The 19,878-nt window shown below is 45.3% G+C and overlaps 1 protein-coding gene across 2 annotated transcripts in view; it reads left to right on the top strand.

The window, feature by feature from the left end:
- LOC125352505 (CD2 associated protein) overlaps nt 1–2,736 on the top strand; it is a 41,238-nt gene extending 38,502 nt beyond the window's left edge. For both annotated transcript variants that reach the window (XM_048347647.1, XM_048347648.1), the window contains one exon: nt 1,312–2,736. In XM_048347647.1, the coding sequence (XP_048203604.1) occupies nt 1,312–1,353 (42 nt within the window). In that variant the 3' untranslated portion in view covers nt 1,354–2,736. The remainder of the gene's footprint in view (nt 1–1,311) is intronic.
- Nucleotides 2,737–19,878: the final 17,142 nt, after the last annotated feature.

The raw sequence follows: 19,878 nt of genomic DNA, 5'->3' as shown, positions 1-19,878 counted from the left end.
AGTATCTGAAACATTACATGTTAGTAGAATTCAGTATCAAATTATACTGGAAAGTGATTTTAAAAGGGACAAAGAATAAATAGTGAAAATAAGCATCCTAGAAAATGGCAACACAAGTTTTGCTTCATAACGAGGCTTCTGTCTCTACGGCAGCCTGTAAGGGATACTACTGATTTGCATGCATGTCTAATCCCTCTCCTACCAGTTCTTTGCCTTAGTGAATTCCCTACATCTCGTTCACTAAAGTTGGTATGATTGGTTTACTATGCCTTTGGAATAAGGATAATACAAATACACTAACTAGGTGCATGCTTTAAAGCATATTTTCTTTTGATCCAGGCTAAAAACTGAGGCTTGTTCCAATTCAATGCTGCTAAAATATTTGGCTAATAATTATGTCATTAATATACTATTGTCTGGAAAGAACCTAAAATCAATAAGCCATTTTTGGGTGGTTAGAATTTTAGGCGATGGAGCATACCAAAATTGCAGTGGCAAAGGCCTCATCGTTCAGTAGTGACCTATGTGTTTAGACAGCTGGAGGGTATGTGCCTTTCACAGGTATTGTTGAGAAGGAGGAAAGCATTAGGGAGAAGCAAGGCCCACATACAGCCTCGTGAAGGGAGGGGCCAGAGACGCTGACGAAGTTCAGCGGTGCACTTTACAGAGCCCGACCTTGTGGGCCTCAACCGTGTCAGTTCCTGCAGCCCAACAGTGGCTCTCCTTAGTCATTCTAATAATGGGGAAATTAAAAATCCTTCTACAGTTACTGTGAAAATTTCTTTCAGGAGTTCCTTAAAGCATATCTCTTCCTACATTTCCACACATTGATTGACTCCTCAAAGAAAATGTAATTTAGTACATACTATTTACAGATGAGAAAGTGAAATCAAGAAATTGACTAACATCACATAGTGAAAAATGTGAACGTAAAGCAGTCCTTTATTCTTACTGTTTACCCAGACCTGTTTTAGTTGATTGCCATATGTTTATTTCAGATACATTTGTATTGGAAAAAGTTCTTTTACTTTTTGGAGGCCTGGTTTTCTTGCAGATCTCATTTCAGAAGCTCCTGTTAATATTATTGTGGTGAAAGCATGACATTTAGGAACTAGCATTGTGACATCCCTCTTCATGACCTTTATTTAACATTAAACTTTTTTTTTTTTTTACACCATGGAAAATTGCATTTTAATGTTTAAACCCGAGGCTTGAGAGTGATCTCATATTAATGACCGACCACAAACACACAAAGAAGCTTTACCAAAGAAAGGGTATTTTATGTCACCCAATTTATGTTTTACATTTTAGGTGGAAATAGAAAAGCTGAAAAAGGCTGTCCTGTCTTCGTGAAGCGGCAGGGACCTGGTGTTCTTCATGCTCCGAGGGTCAGAAACAGCGCTGACCATCTCTCCTGACTCAAGTGTATGAACTATAAACTATAGTAGCTGTTGAAAAATTAGGGAGACGGTGAGAGGTGGTTTTTAAAAAAATATATATATATATTTTGTTTTGCCAATATAAAAAAAGAGGCCTTATTTCTTACTGTGCTGGAATTGCAAACATTTTGTTGTCGTTTGCTGAAAATACTACTGAATCTGTGTAAAAAGGAGAGTTAACAATAATTTTTTATTGAAATTCTAGTATTATTTTTAAAAGAGATCTATACTATAAATATGGTGGTATCTTTACAAGTAGCCTGTAAGATAAACTATTTGAGCGGGACAAATTAGCTTTGTAGTATCCACAGTCACTACTTCCCTGAGTGTGTAAGACACATAAGCTTTGTGTATGTACATATATGCATATATATAAATATATAAATATATTTTTACTTTTAGCTTCTTACCCAGGATTACACTGTTGTGCCTGTTTGTCTGCAGTGCTGTTTATATTTTGGGTGATGAAATAAGAGTTTCCTAGATAGAAACCAGATTGCTCACCCATGCATTTAGTAATAACTTAAATAATAATTAAAAACCCATTCAACTTTTAGAGTGTTTATATTGCTTGCACTATAGGATTCATAAGAGGAATTTAATTAAATGTATTGATTTATCACACATTTGGGAAAATATGAGCTTTATCTTAAACCCATGAGGTCTAAAGAAACTAAACCGTCAGTTCTCAATTTGTGCCTGGAAACTGCAGCACATAGGAAGTATGCAACACCAGCCCTATTGCTGTACCTTTTCGTTTGTTTCACAGCAGCCTGAAATACTGCTTATTTTATTATCTTGTGATTTTATTCTCTATGTTCCTTCCTCTGATTTTTATGATAATAAATATTAGGAAAAGAAAACCCAAATCTTGTCACAAATTCAATGTGAGGTTTTGTACTCAGACAAGTTATTGTAGTGTAAACACTCAGGTTTTCAGTGAATTATGTAATTAACTAGACTGACTGATGGAGATACTTTGGACTGTCATTTTGGTGAAAGCAGTTAGAACGAGTGTTACTATCTCATAAAATATGATATTGCAGCTTATTTAAGCCAAATCTAGTTGGCCATATTATAGTACATTTTCATAGAATGGATACATTAAAGAGTTTCTTCAGTCACACTGAACAGTTGAGCATTTTAAGTTATAGGTCATTTGTCTAAAAGTACATATGGGTTTATTTGAAATTTAAAAAGTGAACTTCACTTGGAAAATAAGGTTTTAAGCTTTACTATAGCAAATAAGTATAAGATATTGAGTGCCAGCTATTATGTTCCCTCTTTTATTTGTTTTGTTTTAAACCACTAAACCAATATTTTTCCTTTGCATTTTTATTTTTTTGCCAGTCCTGGGGCTTGGACTCAGGGCCTGAGCACTGTCCCTGGCTTCTTTTGCTCAAGGCTAGCACTCTGCCACTTGAGCCTCAGCGCCACTTCTGGCCGTTTTCTGTATGTGGTGCTGGGGAATTGAACCCACGGCTTCATGTATGCGAGGCAAGCACTCTTGCCACTAGGCCATATCCCCAAGCCCCTCTTACATTTTTTGAATCATAAAATATATCTTGACTAGGCATCTGGGGCTCCTGCCTGTAATCCTTGGTACTCAGGAGGCTGAGATTGGAGGATCGTGGTTCAAAGCCAGCCCGGGCAGGAAAGTTTGTGAAACTCTTACCTCTTAGTTAACTACCAAAAAACTCTGGAAATGGGAGTGTAGTTCAAGTGGTAGAGCGATAGCTTTGAGCAAAGAAGCTCAGAGACAGCACCCAGGCTCTGACCGAGTTCAAGCCTCAGGACCAGCACCAAAAACAAAACCCCAACAACCAAAAATTTTGTGAAAATGAAAATTTGTTATGTGTTTTCAGTTAAAAGAGAACTGGAGTGGAAATGCCAGTACAGGGATATTAATGTTTAATTCATAACTTTGGATGTGTGTGTCCATGATAGCTGATAGGCCCCCATGATAGTCAGGCCCCTAGGTAAAGCTATAAACATTCCATCTAGTAACCATACTCCAGTTTTTTCTAGGAATGGGGGTAGGAAAGGTTGCACAGATCCCGGGCTGTGGTGAGCTGCGTGCAGGTGGCAGCAGCCACGGTCCTGACTCCAGCACTCCAGAGGCAGGCTGTGGGGTCGGAGTGGACAGCGGGCTACGGGCGGGGGAGGTCCCTAGCATCAGGATCATCATGAATGCCGAAGGAAGAAGAGAGAAGTCATCGGGGGTCTGTAGCCATTCTTCTGACCTCAACACAGTAGTAAAGAAAACCAAGCAAGCTTGAGTGTAAAGGGAACAGAATAATTTCTTTGGCATGGTCATTTGTCTGTATTTGCTCTTGATCACGATCCTCTGCCAGTTACTATCCCTGAAGTTCCTATCAGAAAATGATGTAATTACCATAGCTTTTACATAAAGATTGAAAGAAAAAGGCTTTTTTTTTTTTTTCCTACATGTGAATACAAGTAACAGACTGAAGTTGATGAGCATGGAATCTGTCTTGCCAAACTTACTGAATGTGTAATTCAGGTATGCTTGTCTCTGAATCACACAATATTTCCAACTTCCTCAGTGTATTTCTGTTTTTATTGTCCTTTGTGTGTGTCACGTGTGCACGCGTGCAGTTTCTGACCACTAAGCTTCTGCCATATTACCAAGCTGTTACTTAAACTTTACAGAAAAAGTTTAAAATGCAGAGAGAGAATGGGCCTTGTGTAATAGAAGACTCTTTCATGCTTCTTACTGTGATCCCAGAAAACAACCAATCCCAAGTGCTTTTGCTGTTTCTTGACATTTTATGCTTGCATTTAAACTTGAAATGTCTTGAGTAGAATGAGACAATCAGTTCAAATCAGAAATGAGAAGTATTATAATTTAATGGCCTTGTTTTGCTGTAGCAATAAAATGACCAAGTGCAATGACTTAATAAAATCATATTTTAAAAGTTGCTGCTATGAATATTTTTAGCTGTAAAATTTTACCCTTTTGTTCCGACTTGCCTTCAATGACTATTATGTAATGCAGGTGATGTTTTGATCATCTTAACATTCCAGAAAAACCAAAATATATGTATGAGGAATCTCAAAATAATATACTCACTTTTTACAGGTGCTCTTGAAAAAAATCATGCTTCTCCATCAAAAGGAAACATTTATAATAAAAAAAAAAAGAATTGTTGCCAATTGTGGGTCTTTCTTGACATTCTTCATTAACTTCAGCACATGCTTATTTTGACTATGATGAAAAATATTTTATGTCACTTTGAATTTTCCAAAGAAACAGTGATATGAAAGCATTAAAAATCTCATACCAGTATGACATGTACATTTTAAAGTGTGTTTCTTCATCGGAAACTTGGATTATGGGAACAGTGTGAAATAATTACATGGAAGTGCCTTGAGTGTATTATCATGAAGTCTGCTTAAAAATGGAAGTTGGTATTTTACTCTTCAGAAGTGTTTTATGGTGTTGGATGTGATAACCATTAGATGGCCAAGATAAAGAGAAGGGAGGCGAAGCTAGGAACGTGGCTTAATGGTAGAGTGCTCGCTCGCCTAGCATGCATGAAGCCCCGGGTTTGGTTCCTCAGCACCACATGTATAGAAAAAGCCGGAAGTGGCGCTGTGGCTCAAGTGGTAGAGTGCTAGCCTTGAGCAAAAAGAAGCCAGGGACAGTGCTCAGGCCCTGAGTCCAAGCCCCAGGACTGGCCAAAAAAATAAACATTAAAAAAAAAAAGGCGTCATGCTCTCCCTGTTAGTGAACGTAACATCTCTGTGTGAGACAGAGCCACTTCGTTCCTGTACTGTGGAAGTTTAGCTGTGACCAGCTTCTAGCTCCTGTCTTCCCAGTCACCCTGCCTGTTTCACTTATGGGAGATCAAGTTGGCTGAACCAGAAATGGAGATTTAAGAAACTTGGAGACAGAGCTACTGCCTGCATGAGAACTCTGGTTTTTTGTTTGTTTTTTTAACTTGGGGAAAAAAAAAAACTGATTTGAAAGAGCAGAAAGAGGTGGAACCCGTGTCTGGAGAGATTTTAAAACTTTGTAGTCGTTTTTTAGCCTCAGTTTACCCATGACAGTCCCGGGAGCGCAAACTTGCCCATTGGCTTATTGGGTTTCTGAACTTGAAAGTCCTTCCTACAGGAGACAAAAGATGGAATGGGGTGGATGGCAGGGACTGGGCACTAGGCCCGGGGTCAGCCCCCACCCAGCACACCTACTGGGGCGAGGATGCCCACACTTCACTATTCTCCCAGGGAAAAAGTAAGACCGCTGTAGAGCAAGTCACTTATTTCCATGTACAATTTTCATGGGCTGTGTAAACACATGTGTTTTGAATAATGTGATTTCGATGGGGGGGGGGCGTTGTTGGTGGTTGTGGGGCTTAGACTGGGCCTGGGTGTCGTCCTGAGCTTTTTTTTTGCTCAAGGTTACTATTCTACCCCTTGAGCTGCGACTCTACTTCCTGAGTAGTTGGAGATAAAGAGTCCGGTGGACTTTCTTCCTGGGCTTGGCTTCAAGCCCCAATCCTCAGATCTCGGCCTTCTGGGTAGCTGGGATCATAGGGTTGAGCCGCCTGCGCCTGGCTATGATTGCAATATTTAAGGGAACATTAAAGATTGCTTTAATACAGCCCTTGTGTAGATTTTTTTTTCTGAGGATGTAATTTTCAGATTCAGCCCTGTTCTCAGAAATAAGCAGGTAGTGATTCCGATCTAATGGGCTCTGTCACTTTCCAATTAACGTTTAAGTGAGACTGGGACTGGGTGTTAAAAAGATTCTTTTCTGACTCTTAGCCATGAAGACTGGTCATTAGCACCCTTACTGTGAGTACTCGGTTCATACAAGTAAGAAAAGGATGTTTAGAAATAGATTTCAATATTTTATAGGGCCAGTAATAATTTTTATTTTATTTTTGTCAGTTGTGGGGTGTGAACTCAGGTCCTGGGTGCTGTCCCTGAGCTTTTGGTCGAAGCTATCACGCTACCACTTTGAGCCTGTAGCACCACCACCTCTGGTTTTCTACTTAATCGGAGATAAGAGTCTCCGACTTTTCCTGCCCGGACTGGCTTCAACCTGTGATTCTCAGATCCCAGCCTCCCCTGAGTGGCTAGTATGATAGGCAGAAGCCCCCAGGCCCAGCTCAGTCATTTTTTTTTTTTTTTAATATAGAAGGTAACAGGGCTATCATTTTGTAACTGGGAAGTACACAGAGTAATGATTCTTTAGCAAAGGAGATAATTTGTTATATGGCAGAATACGTTTAGAAATATTCCTAAATATTTCAACAGTGAAAATCACTTTGATAGAAGAGTCATGATTTGTGATTTGTTTTGGTGCTAGTCCTGGGGCTTGAACTTAAGCCCTGGGCACTGTCTCTGACCGTTCTTGGTCAAGGCTATCCACTCTACTACTTGAGCCACAGTTAAAGTGGAAGGACTATTTTAGTGCTTAATTGGTAAGAGTTTCATGGACTTTGCTGTCTGGACTGGCTTCGAACCATGCTTCTCAGAGCTCAGCCTCCTGAGTGGCTAGGACTATAGGTTTGAGGCAAGAATGGCATTTTAATTGTCAGCCTCTTCCTTGAAATCTACTGTAATAGACCAATAAATACAGTTGCAATTCAAGCAGTTGTGATAAAAACATTTCCTCAAATGAAATAAGGAAACTATAAATTACCCCCCTCCCAAGAGTTGAAATCTGTACTCTTGATAATACGCTTTATCATTGCCTGTCTTGCCCCTACAGGTACTCTCCATGGGGAAGGAGCCGGAATGGGGATTCTGGAATTCTCCTTTTCATTCTCTTGTTACCTCTGAGCACCACATTTTTCCATTCGCAGGGCTACCATGGTGTGTTTAGAATTCCGAGTGACCTGTTCATGCTTAGGATGAGAAGGACATTGTCTATTTCTTGTGCACATCTTTATGAACACCATTTTCAGCGCCAGTACTAATCACCATAAGAAATGAGATGGCCACTAGGTGGCAGTCAAGCCTTGAATGTGGTTCCTGCAATGGCAGGACACGAAGGACCAGGGAGGGCTCCATCCGCACTGTGAACGCCCCCAGCGCGGGACTCGTCCACTCCTTCCTCTAGTCAGACCACCCCTGCGGTGAGGCGGCGCGGGAAAGCGGGCTTGGAACACAGGCTCAGAGTTAGTTGTGTGCCCTTTGCAACAACTCTTGGTGTGTTTCAAGTGTTTTGCACGTTGTCATGTATTTGGGAGGAAAAAGGTGGTTTAGTTCTAAGTCACGACATTGGTGTCAGAATCACCTGGCTCATGTCGTCCGGTCGGATCAGCCTGAGGCTCCTTTCGGTCCGGGCTGCTGCTTCCCTGAAGGTTAACATTCCCCCCCCCCCCCCACCTCCATTCTTTGTGAGTGGTCCCTGTCTCTCCATTGTGTCCCCGTAATGTGTTCCGACTTGAGTCAAGTCCCAGAGCAGACACAGTCCCTCGATCATAACAACATGCTGTGGGGTTTTTAAAGGGCTTCTGGGAGGGCATCTCTCCCTTTTGCCTGTCTTCTCTCCAAGGGTCTCGTGTGACTCATCTAGGGTATAACAGTCCGGAGCAGGTGGGCAGTGGAGTGGTCCTGGTGCCTTTGATTGTGCCGGGGGGGGGGGAGGGCGGGGGGATCTCAGCTTGAATTCTAAGTAGGAACTAAGGTTTCTGTCCAAGCGAGGGTTAGACTGTCCATCTGTGGTGGCAATACACCCACAGATCAATGAAAAACAGACCAGGTCTACCCCAGAAAGGATGTGGGGGTCCGCAAGGCTTCTGTGTGTCACCACACAGCTCTGTCCCCGAGCAAAAGGGAAGCTAGGCCTCCTCGGGAAGGCAGAATCCTCCACGGTGATGGGCGAGTCGGTATCGGCTTGCCGGGTTTAAGTCGATATTCTGAGCAAGTGACAGAGTTAATGATTTTGAGGGTGTCTTGGCTTTGACACTCGCGTGGGTGTGCCGCGGGTTCCCAGAACTGTGACTTTTCCTGGTTTTCAGTCTTCAGGTGAGTGCTCCCTCAATCCCTGTCTGCAAGTACTCCTCCCCCCCCTCGCAGATCCATCTCCATCATCACGAGGAACACGACGCAGTGAGGAAAGTAAGTGGCATGTGACCAAAGAGTGAGTCGGGGACTACTCTGATGTGATCACTTCAGGGATTTTTGCTACAGATAATAGAAAACCTAACAGTGACACCGTCCTCAGGCAGTAATGATTTATTTACAAGGCCCGGGACTCAGTGATCCCAGGGTGGATTTGGTAACTTAGTGGCGGCATCGAGGACCCAGAGTTTCCCATGGTTCTAATCCCCGTCCTGGGTCTTTCACTGTCCTTGTGCAGCGCATTACCTCATGGTTGCACCGTGGCTGCCCTAGCTGCCGACGCCACCTGCTTCGCCATTTCCAAAGCCAGAAGGGAGGAAGGAAAGGGGGTGATGGAGCACGGTGACTTTCTTTTTCTCTAATATACTTGTCTCATTTCCAGTTAAATGTCCTTCCTAGAACTTTCCATGGTCCTTGCACGACTCCCCTACAAGCCGTAGGCACAGACGTGGTCTGCGGCCCTGTCCCCAGTGAGGGGACCTCAGAGACCTGGCACACCTGGTGGAGGATCACCCCGGGTCACCGCGGTCCGGGGCACGCGCGTGCCGGCAGCCCGCACAGGGATTGCTTCTCCCGGCAGCTGGCGCGTGAGCTGATGCCTACCTGAGAAGTGTGGGTGTCTCTCCCGGGAGGGGGGGGTGGCGAGCCAGCGGGGAGCGGGCAGGGGGTGAACGCGGGTGGAGGCCTCCAGAAAGGAAAGGGATGGGAAGCGGTTTGCACGGCCCGAGCAGGATGAACAGGACCGGGCGGGTCTCGGCCTTGGTGGAGAAATCGGGTCCCGGCGTTGCACCATCGGTGGGTGGGTGGGTGGGTGCTCCTGGCCTTTGGGCTCAGGGCAGCTTTTCTCCAGAGGGCGCTGGCTAGAACTTCTGCTTTCTAAATCGTTTATTTTGCTGGTCCTGGGCCTTGAACTCAGGACCTGGGGCGCTGTCCCTGAGCTTTGTGCTCTGCCACTTGGACCCAGCTTTACTTCCAGCTTTTTGGTGACTTAATGACTGGAGATGCAAGTCTCAGAGACTTTCCTGCCTGACTTTGAGCAGTGATCCTCAGTGCTCAGTCCCCCGAGTAGCTAGGAGTACAGGCGTGAGCCACTGATACTTGGATTTCTCCTCCTCCTCCTCCTCCTCCTCCTCCTCCTCCTCCTCCTCCTCCTCCTCCTCCTCCTCCTCCTCCTCCTCCTCCTCCTCCTCCCTCCTCCTCCTCCCTCCCTCCCTCCCTCCCTCCTCCCCTTAGGCTATTTCTTCTTACTTAGGCTATCACCTGAGTTTAAAAATGTCAGAATTTCCAGATTACCCAATAATTATTGAGCTATTTTTCTCATTTGAGTCCCATGGTGCTGGGCTTGGATGAGCCCTGAGAACACTTGTGGTTTTATATTCCTGATCTCTTTTAAGAGATGTTGGTGAGGGTTTACTGAACCAAGGAACTATGAACAGGTCTTTGTCTCCGTGCCAGCTAAAAGACCACTCCTCATGGCACCTTGCGTGTATCATGACCTTGATCTTGACCTGCGCAGCCCCCAGGGACCTTGCTGCTGAGCATCGGCTGCTTCGTCTCATTCCAGCCTTTTCCATATGTGGTGTCTCATTCCAAAGCGACAGCGAGGGCTGCTGTCAGGTACATGTATGTAGAGAAGGTGCTCAGGACTCCTCAGATCTACAATGAGTGAAAAATAAATAGAAAGCATGGAACGTGTGGATGTCTTCCCTATCCTGGCCATTTGCTATAGTGTCTAGAACAGTCCAGGTTACAAAATGAAGGAAAATGCTGGCATTGAAATTAGGGACATCGCTCAGTATGTTAGGAGAACCTCTCAGTATCTTTTTTTTTTTTAAATACCCTCCTCTAAATAAATATGATTGTTGCCTTTCAAACATGGAAATGAGGGAAGTTAAAAAGTCCATGGAATCTAAACATGGAGAGGGTCTTGTGATTCTTTGGATTACAAAATAGATATGTCACCTGGCTTCCCGAGTCTTTGTCCCTGCATCGACCACGATTGGCTGGGTTGTACTGAGCTGAGCTACAGCCCTCAAATGTCACTGACTACGAGAGATCACTTGTAGCCCCTCCTCAAGATTACTGTGGATCCGCAGGGCCTTCTGGTCTGTTTATCACCGTTGTCCAAGGCCCCAGACCGATGGAGGGTTTCCTAAGTGGCCATGGTGAACCTGTGGAGGTGGAAACGCCCAGGAACGGGAAGGGAATTGTACCGCCCTAATCCGAAGGATGGAAAAACCAGGCAGGCACTTAGAGAGCCCAAGCAAGTGTTGTAGTGATTTCCTGGTGCCATCCTCAGTCTAGGCCCATGAGGTTGAAAAGGGTTGGGCCAGGGAAGCCAAATCCTGAGCCAGCCCCGGTGCGGCTGGGAGTCCCTGGTGGGAGAGGACCTGGCGATGGGCGATACTCTGCGTGTGAGCCGCCGGTGACTCACCTCCTCGGGGGCTGGGAGCCCCACCCTGTGCAGGTGCTGCGCCCAGGCAGGACTTGTCTGTCAGGCTGCGGGGCAGCTGCCCGTGGGAGGGCCTAGCCCGGCCAGGGCACCTGCGCCTGCCCAGCTGCCACTTGGGGCTGAGCCGACAGCTCCGAAGTCCCCGAGCTGGGTCTAGACGCTCATGGAAGCCAGATGTGACCAAGGAAAACCCGCAAAGCCGCGTCCGCCGCTGCTAGGGGCTGGGGAACTCACACCCGGGAGCTTGTCCTCGGCCAGGCGCAGTGAGTAACCCCCAGCCCTCTCCCTCCTTATTCCGGAGAGGAATATTCCAGAAATGAGCTGCCGGTTAGGATTCTCTAGTTCTTGGGCAACTTGGGGGTTCAATGAATCCATCACATGCAATGCCAAAGTATGGAGGAGGAATTGGGTAACGTGGACATTGCTTTATATAACTCATTACCAGCCCCAGCCTGGCATGAATAGATTGTGGTTTCCCTCTGTGTTTCTCATTTGGAAACAGGAACCCATAAAACCACCATTTTTTTTTCCCTCCCTTGAGAATCCCCCGGTGGCTAAGTGCAAATACAGAAGTTAATAATATTCTCTTATCATTTTCCCTCCTCAGACTTTATCTGCAATATCAGTTGGCTTTCACCAAGCTCAAACCTTTTTGAAACCAGAGGGAGATACACACACACACACACACACACACACACACACACTTGCACAACCTCTCAAAAGTGTCCTTACCTATGACACTGAGCTACCTTGGTCCTGGTATTATTTTCTCAATTCACTTGGACTTGCGGATTTTGGTTTAGAAGCTTGTCTTCATTTTGCCTCTCTTTGCTGCGAGGGACGGGCTATCCAGACATCTACATTTGGATTGCCTCTTGTACTATTCCTTCAAATACTATTGTAATGGAGCTCAGATTTTCCATGTTTTCTTATTTTCTTCTAAAGGACTTTTGTAAGTCCTTGGCGAGTGTAAGTGTTGAAAGTTGAATGTTGCTCCACCACTTTTACCTTCTGAATTTGGAGCAAATGTGTTTTTTTCCCCAAAGGAGACTCACTGAGTGAAGTATTTTGGGTTTGTGACAATTCCTCTTTCAATGGGCAGTCATATATTTATCACGACATAAGTGGTTTGAAATCCATTTGCCAGCAAATTGTTAGGCTTGATAAATGGCAAGCCTGTATTTGGTGACTGTTTGCATCAGGCAGGCGCTAGTCCCTGTTCAAGAATATTTGCATAATATAGACTTACAGTAACATTATCTTTTTGCAGAATAAGTGAAAATTTGTAAGCGGATACTCTTATTCAAAAATAATGAAATCAAGAGGGGAGGGGAAATCAAGCCTAGCAGAGAAAATTAACCTAGACAAAGCCCTAGCCACATCAGCTTGGTTCATATAGGTTGCCCAATGCATAAAATAATGTACATTGACAAATACTGGGCTCTATGCTTGACTTAATGTTCCAGTTGCAGCAGGCATAAATTGTACACAGTAGCATACCTGGTTGTTAAACTATCACATTTCCTCAAATATCCACTGGATCATTTAATAGGCTTCCAACTTTTTATGTCCAGCAATTTTGCAAGTGAAGCTACTTCCTTGCTGAAAACTCAAGGAAGTTGAGAGTGAATGGTGTTGAGTGTAATTATAGTACTTCACACACATGTAGAAAAATGGAATAATGAAACCTGTTAAAATTGTTTCAGAAAACCGAGGTGTTCACTGACCTAGTCAGCTGAATCGAACCTACCTTACTTAAAGATAATAAAAAAATAAATAAACTGACTTCCTTGGCAGTCAACTTAATTTAAAAATGGAAGTGTTAGGGATAAGGAAAAGAAAGAGGATGAACTCGATCAAAGTGCATTATATGGATTGATCGAAATTTCACAAAAAAATCCCCTTTGTACAGACCTGGGAACTTTTACGATGAGCTCCAATCCTTCCCTGTCAGAGTTCAGTTTCCACTGCGCCTTGCTTCACTCCTGGAGGTCCTGTCCCCTCTGGAGCTATGCACCCACCACCAGGGAGACCTGCCCTCCCCCATGTCAGAAGGAAACCCTTGAGTCCTTTTCTGGTTTTTTTTTTTTTTTTAATAATTCCCCTCTTCTGCCAACACCTGAGCCTGAGGTATTTATATAAAAACAATCACCTGGGGGTTGGGGGCATGGCTTAGGCTATAAGGTGGTAGCCAAAGAGGGAAAGCAAGTGTGTACTGAGTTCAAGTCCCAGTCTCCAATCAAAACCAACAAACCAGCTTGGGTTGGGATACCTGTCAATTTCTTTCAAAGCCCCTCATCACTCGTTGGATTAGGAAGGTGAGAACCTAAAAGTTCTGACACATCCCCCTGGAATCCATTTCCTCACCGGAATACAGTCCTGAGACTGCCCCGGTCCCGTTTCTGTGCTTGTTGGCTATGACCGATGGCCACCCGCATACTGTTGTGCTCTCATGGAATGGTGAATGATGAGAGAAGAGTACGTGTGCGTAACATGCCAATGCAAAATGACCACCTCTTGACACGTGTCCAGTTGCTTTCAGAATCAGAACTGGGCTGTGGGAGACAGAAAGGCTCGGTGATTCCTGAGGAAATACAACAGGAAAAGCAGCAGGAGAACGTATGATGAGGGAAGAGCATGTCCCCGCACCCCTGAGAAGCGACACTGGCTAGGCCTGAGCCACCGAGACAGCAGGATCCGTGCGATCACTGTGCACGAGAGCGTGGGCACACCAGATGCTGAAGTGTGCACAACGCAGGCCCGACCACTGATACCCAAAGACCAGCAGCACGTTCTGCCTGTCCGTGGGAGCTGCCCCAGGGGAAGGGCCATCCGTGGATATCCTTTTTCCCAGGGCCACGCATCATCCGACAGAGAAAGCCACAGGTAAGGAAGGAAGACGTGCTAACCTAATGAGAAGAGATGCTATTGAATGGAGCCAATGACTTTACCTTGCTAGGTCTCCACCATTGACTTCAGTAAAGGTTCTGGTGCTAATTAAAATTCAGTGATAGTGAAAAACACCGATTTCTTTGGTGACCCTCTAGAGCTATGACTGCCACACTTAGGTATATGTGACGATCACAGAGAGTCATGAACTTTGTGATCTTAAGTTTAGACATTACTGATTCTTCTTGCACCAAACATCTTCCCACTGTGTCTTTTTTCAGTGCCTCTTATCCTCTCTGTGGTACGCTGACGTATTTTCCCCTTTGCTCATTTTGTTGAAGCGAGGTGGTTGTGTTTTCAGCGTTTTGGGTGGGGATGGGTGGGAAATCTCGCTGGCATTCTTCTCTGCACGCGTGTCGCAAGTCTGGCTGGCTGCTTTTTCCTGTGAATACTAAAAACCTACAATACCACTTTCTTAGACTGATGTTTTTTTATCAACACTCCTCCTAAGCATTATGTTCAGTGTGTGTATAACGTTCCTTTAGATAGATTTGGCATCGTTTGCTTTGTGCTTATCATTGTTTGGCATCTCTACTCTTTATGACTTTGTTTTTTCTCTTTGCTACAATATCTAGAATTTCTGTAAGAAACCTTGAAGTTAACTGCAGCTCTTCCTATGTGACAGTCTGAGAAAACCTGCAAGCACTGCCACAGGTTGTGTTTGCCTAGTTAAAATCCTTCTACAGTTTCTTAAAAAACAGTCCTGGAGTTCAAACTCAGGGCTGTGTGCTTGCTAGAGAGACACTCGCGAGGAGCCACATTGCCAGCCTCTTAGCACTGGGTGTTCTGGGGATAGGGTCTCTCTTCCTTTCCTTGTAGCTAGTATGACACAGGTATGCTACCACACGCAGCTTCTTCTGTTGAGATGATATCTCCCAGACTTTTCTGCCTGGGATCCTGATCTTAAAAAATCTCAGCCTTGGGCTGGGGATATAGCCTAGTGGCAAGAGTGCCTGCCTCGGATACACGAGGCCCTAGGTTCGATTCCCCAGCACCACATATACAGAAAACGGCCAGAAGCGGCGCTGTGGCTCAAGTGGCAGAGTGCTAGCCTTGAGCGGGAAGAAGCCAGGGACAGTGCTCAGGCCCTGAGTCCAAGGCCCAGGACTGGCCAAAAAAAAAATAAAAAAAAAATCTCAGCCTCCCCCATAGCCCGGGATGCCAAACACGGGCCATGGTGTCCGCTGGGTGAGGAGAAGGAGTCTCCTGAACTTTTGTCTCCCAGCTGGCTTCCAACCATGAGCCTCCATTCTCAGCTCCTCACGGAGCTGTGAGTCACTAGCATCTGGCCCAATGTGTTATGTTTTCATAGTGTCTGCCCTGGCAACACCTGAGGGTCAGGTGACATTCTGTGGAAGCTTGTGGTGACTCACAGGTGGACGGTTCTCAGGGTACACCTTGCTTGACCAAGCGCCTGGCAGGGATGCTGTAGGCGCGTGCTCACGCTGCTCACTGTTGACATTTCCAGCCGAGTCGCCATCCATTCTTCAGCACTTCTTCAAACCCGCATCCAATTCAAACTAGGTTTAGAGAAGCCACCCAAGGCTAGGCCGATGACACTGGTTCAATGTTTTCTATACTGGAAGAAAACTGAGGACTCAGCCGAACACAGGTAGAGGTAGCTCTGTAGGTATAATTTTAGACATGATAACTCATTTCTGGCATAGTGCCTCAAGATTATTCTAACTTAGGTATTTTTAAAATTGTTTAATTTATTTTTTTCTCCCCGAGGTGGGTTTTTGGTAGGTAGCCTAGGCTGGGCTTAAAATCACAATCATCTTGATTCAGGCTCTTGAGTGCTGGGATTATGAGCATGTACCACCATGCCTGACTTTATGGTATTATAAGGCATATAGAGGCATTTATGGCATATGGGATAATGTGTGATGGTCAGATACAAAGACAGTAGCATTTTGTCAAGCGTGAGGACATTGAGAATCCCTTGGTATGCAGGGCGGGCTTCGCACAATCCACTGTGGACATTGAAGAGTGACGTCAGCCCAGAGGGCGCAGCATCATGGGCCATCAGAGATTCCGATCACCCACTAAGTTCCAAAGTGGCCTTGAGAAAACCACTCACTAGTGGAACCACCGTCTCCTCTGTGGTAGAAGAGGGCAAGAGTAAGAGAAACAACTACTCTCCCTGCCTCATGAGATTATTCTGACATTATAATTAAAGGTGACGCGGTTAGGATTTGTGATTCAAGTGGAGGAGTGCCTGATTTCCAAACATAAAGCCTGGAGTTCAAATCTCAATACTGCCACCAGCAACAACAACAACAACCACCAAGAACCCATAAAAGCTATATGTGAAAGCACTCGGAAAGGTTGTAACCTGTACAAAAGTAATCTCTTTCTTATTTTAGGAAGGCACATGGCATTCTGAAAGCAGGAGTGACCGCAGAAACATTCCCTCCTACCGGGTAACCATGTAGGAACTTGACTTTCTTTTCCTCCTTCTTCCCATGAGGACTGAAGTCAAGTAGGGGAATGCACTGTTCATAGACTAAGAGTGAAATAGAGGGTGACTAATGACAGGTGCTCTGGAATCTTCCACCTCTGAGATCATCTGCCAGGTGTACCACAGTCTGTCTGGTGGAGGACTCCTGCAGTGTTCTTAGGACTCATACACAAAGCCACAACAATTCATTACAAACCCTAATTGTGCAAGTAGGAGCCACTGTCAGCCAGCAAAGCCGGGGATTAGAATACTCCTGGTTTGGCTGGCAACATTTGTTCTGGGGCTCTGTTCACCTTTGTGTTTGCTGTGGTATTCATGATTCCTGTTCGAGTACTTACTTACTCTTAAGATAGATAGCAGAGTTCAATTTATAAAGGGCCTTTTTTGCGTTCAAAATTACACTATAACATTGCTCATCGTGTGTGTGTGTGTGTGTGTGTGTGTGTGTGTGTGTGTGTGTATGTGTGTGTGTTTCAGTTAAGCAAATACTTGTTTCTGGGGGGGGATGGTACACGGAACATGTGGTGTAACATGCATAACACACATACACTCTCTCTTTGTCTTTGAAATTAAATTATCAACAAAGATGAGAATTGTTGGGTGGGATCTGGAACTTTGGGATTCTCCTTGTCAAGTTGATTATCCTAGAGTTTTGTTCTTCAGTTCTCAGCCCTGTAGGCTGAGCAAGCAAGCAGTGGTCCCCAGTGGCTGTCGAATGTCTAGCTGCTAGTGCTCTGCGGGGTACTGAAGGGCTCCAGTTTTGTTTGTTATATACACTTTTGCATTGATATCTTAGTACCTTCTGCTGGTTTGAAAATCAGACAAGAGAGAATAGGAAAGTGTAATCTAGGTTTGATGACTGACATGTTATCTCTTAGTGAATCTTGCCATTGTGCCACTGTTATTTTTCTTTTTCATAAATAAAAGAGTGGGAAAAGCTGTTCCTTAATGTGTGTGTGTGTGTGTGTGTGTGTGTGTGTGTGTGTGTGTGTCCTGGAGCTTGCACTCAGGGTCTGGGCTCTGTCCCTGAAGTTTTATGTTTAAGGCCAGTGTTCTACCACTTGAGCAACAGCTCTACTTCTGGTTCCTTGGTGCTTAATTGGACATAAGAGTCTCATGGACTTTTGTGCCCAGGCTCATTTTGAGGCATGGTCCACAGATCTCAGCCTCCTGAGTAGCTAGGGTTATCAGTGCCTGCCTGTTCCTTAGTATTTTAGTAAAAATAAAAAATTGTAGCATGTTCTATTTGGCACATTTCATCTTATGGAATTTCAGCACAAACATAACTATGTCTTTGGAAGTGAGTCACAGAAAATGACTTTTGATTTTATTATTTTTTTAGGGTTGTGTATTTTTTTTTTTTTGAGATAAGCCTTCTCTGCAATGGAACGAGTACGATGAAGTTTTGGGCGTGGGCTCTGTGAAGCTGCCTTTCACACGTTCCCAGCCACCCCTCGCCGCCTCCGTTCACGGGCGGCAGGAGAGTCACAAGGTGAGGATAGAGTCCTGATGGTGAGGGTTTGGGGTCAACGCAGGGCCTTGGTACTGCTTCCCATGACGCCATTTTGCTTCTGAACTTTCTGCCTTTGGAGAACTGCAACCAGTGCTAGGAACTGTCCAATGTCAAAAACACCCCTTTCTTCCTTCTCCTCTTCCTCCTTTCCTCTTTCTTTATTGAGGATGTTATGGAGTGTATTTTGTGTCTGCCATGTGTTCTAGGAGGGTTAAAGAGTTGGTTCCTTTTTGGCATCCTTTCTGGTAGACACAAGAACAGCAGATCAGTTCTGAAGAAGTTGCTTTCTCCCTGTGCAAATCCAGCTCCAGCCAGAGGGCGGAGAGAGGGAAAACAGGGTGCACCCAGAACTCCCATTCCTTCCAAAGAATCTTGTCACCAGGCGGAGCCGAGCTGCAGCGCATGTGCTGTAGCCACCTACACCCTTCTCAGCCTTACCCAACCCACAGCCGCCATGCCTGCCCCCTAAACACAGGCCTGTCTGGATAGGCAGGGTGAACTCTGCCAAGCAGTAGGTTCATGTGGAGGGAGCCCCACACTAGGTGTGACAGACGTTCGAGCCAGGAGCAGAGGGTGGGGACGGCACGGCTTTGGCCTGGGCCTCGGAGGCCCCTGGTAAAGCGGATGGCAGAGCCTGTCCAGGGGCTTCGCCTTTGAAGCAGATGGCTCTGAATGAAGATGGACTCCCAGACAGGCCGGGTCTGCAGTGGCAAGGTGCTCTACAGCTTCAGATCAGAAGCATTTTCCTTTTCCTTAATTGATTCTCATAGAAGCGAGAAAGGCAGCTCTGTGGAAGACAATGACCCCCGTACTTCTGTTGTCCTGCTTGCTGTTGCTTTTGCCCATTGAGTCCTGTAGGACATTATGCCAGGTAAGAAGAGGAGGGGAGGAACCCAAGGTGGGAGAGAGAGGGGGACCAGCAGGACCACCCATTAACCGGCTAAAGGGGAGGGGAATGTGGTGATAATATGGCCAGTTTGGCCAGGAGAATTAGCAACTGCAGGCTGTACAACAACAAACAAACAAACAAAAGCAATTTCAGTCACACGTTATAAATTACTTTCCCTTCATTTTCCTTCATTCAGTTATACATGGTTAAGTTCTGAGACATAATGAGACTGAAATGATTTAGAGTGATTAGCTATTTTTTTCCCCTTCATATCCTCAGGTAGCAAAGCTTTTGGTTGCTCATAACAAGGATGAATGAAACTTACTTCAAAATATAGACGTGGCCTGGGTGCTGATGGCTCGCACCTGTAATCCCAGCTACTCAGGCGGCAGAGATCTGAGGATCATAGTTAGAAGCCAGCCCGGGCAGGAAAGGTCAGGAGGCTCTTATCTCCAACAGACTTCTCAGAAGAAGCTGGGTGACACATTGTGGCTTAAGTAGTAGAGTGCTAGCCTTGAGCAAAAAGAAGCTCAGGAGCAGCACCTAGGCCCAGAGTTCAAGCCCATGACCAGCACACACACACACACACACACACACACACACACACACACACACATATGGAAGTGATGAGGGTAGCTACTGAGACTGGGGCATGTTAATGGCATTTTGTGGGCAGTTCCAAAAATGGTGTGGTACAACGGAGCTGCCTCCTGCTCAAAATGTGAATAGCACCTTCCTTGAGGGTTCTGTTGGCGAACACTTGGAGTGGACTGGAAAGAGCCATGGGGGACTCAGCTAGTCTGTGGTGAAGCCAAGTTGAATTTGGGTGGAATTTGTTGCAGTGTACTGTCTTAACTTGTAATGTGTCAGTGAGCCGCATGGCTCTTTCTGGAATATCCCTTCTCACATCGTAAGTCATTTTAGCTTTTCTCTCTGTTGTGCAGGAATAGTGGCAGAGAGAGAGCAAGAGCGAGAGAGCAAGAGAGAGAGAGAGAAAGAGCAAGAGAGAGAGAGAGAGAAAGAGAGAGATCTCCCATGTAGCAATGGCAGGGCAAGTGAAGGGAATGTGGGATC

Source organism: Perognathus longimembris, chromosome 6 (assembly GCF_023159225.1).
Source record: "Perognathus longimembris pacificus isolate PPM17 chromosome 6, ASM2315922v1, whole genome shotgun sequence".
In the NCBI taxonomy this organism is placed as follows: Eukaryota; Metazoa; Chordata; class Mammalia; order Rodentia; family Heteromyidae; genus Perognathus; species Perognathus longimembris.
Note: the sequence above shows the minus strand (reverse complement) of the source record. Positions and strands in the feature narration are given on the sequence as shown.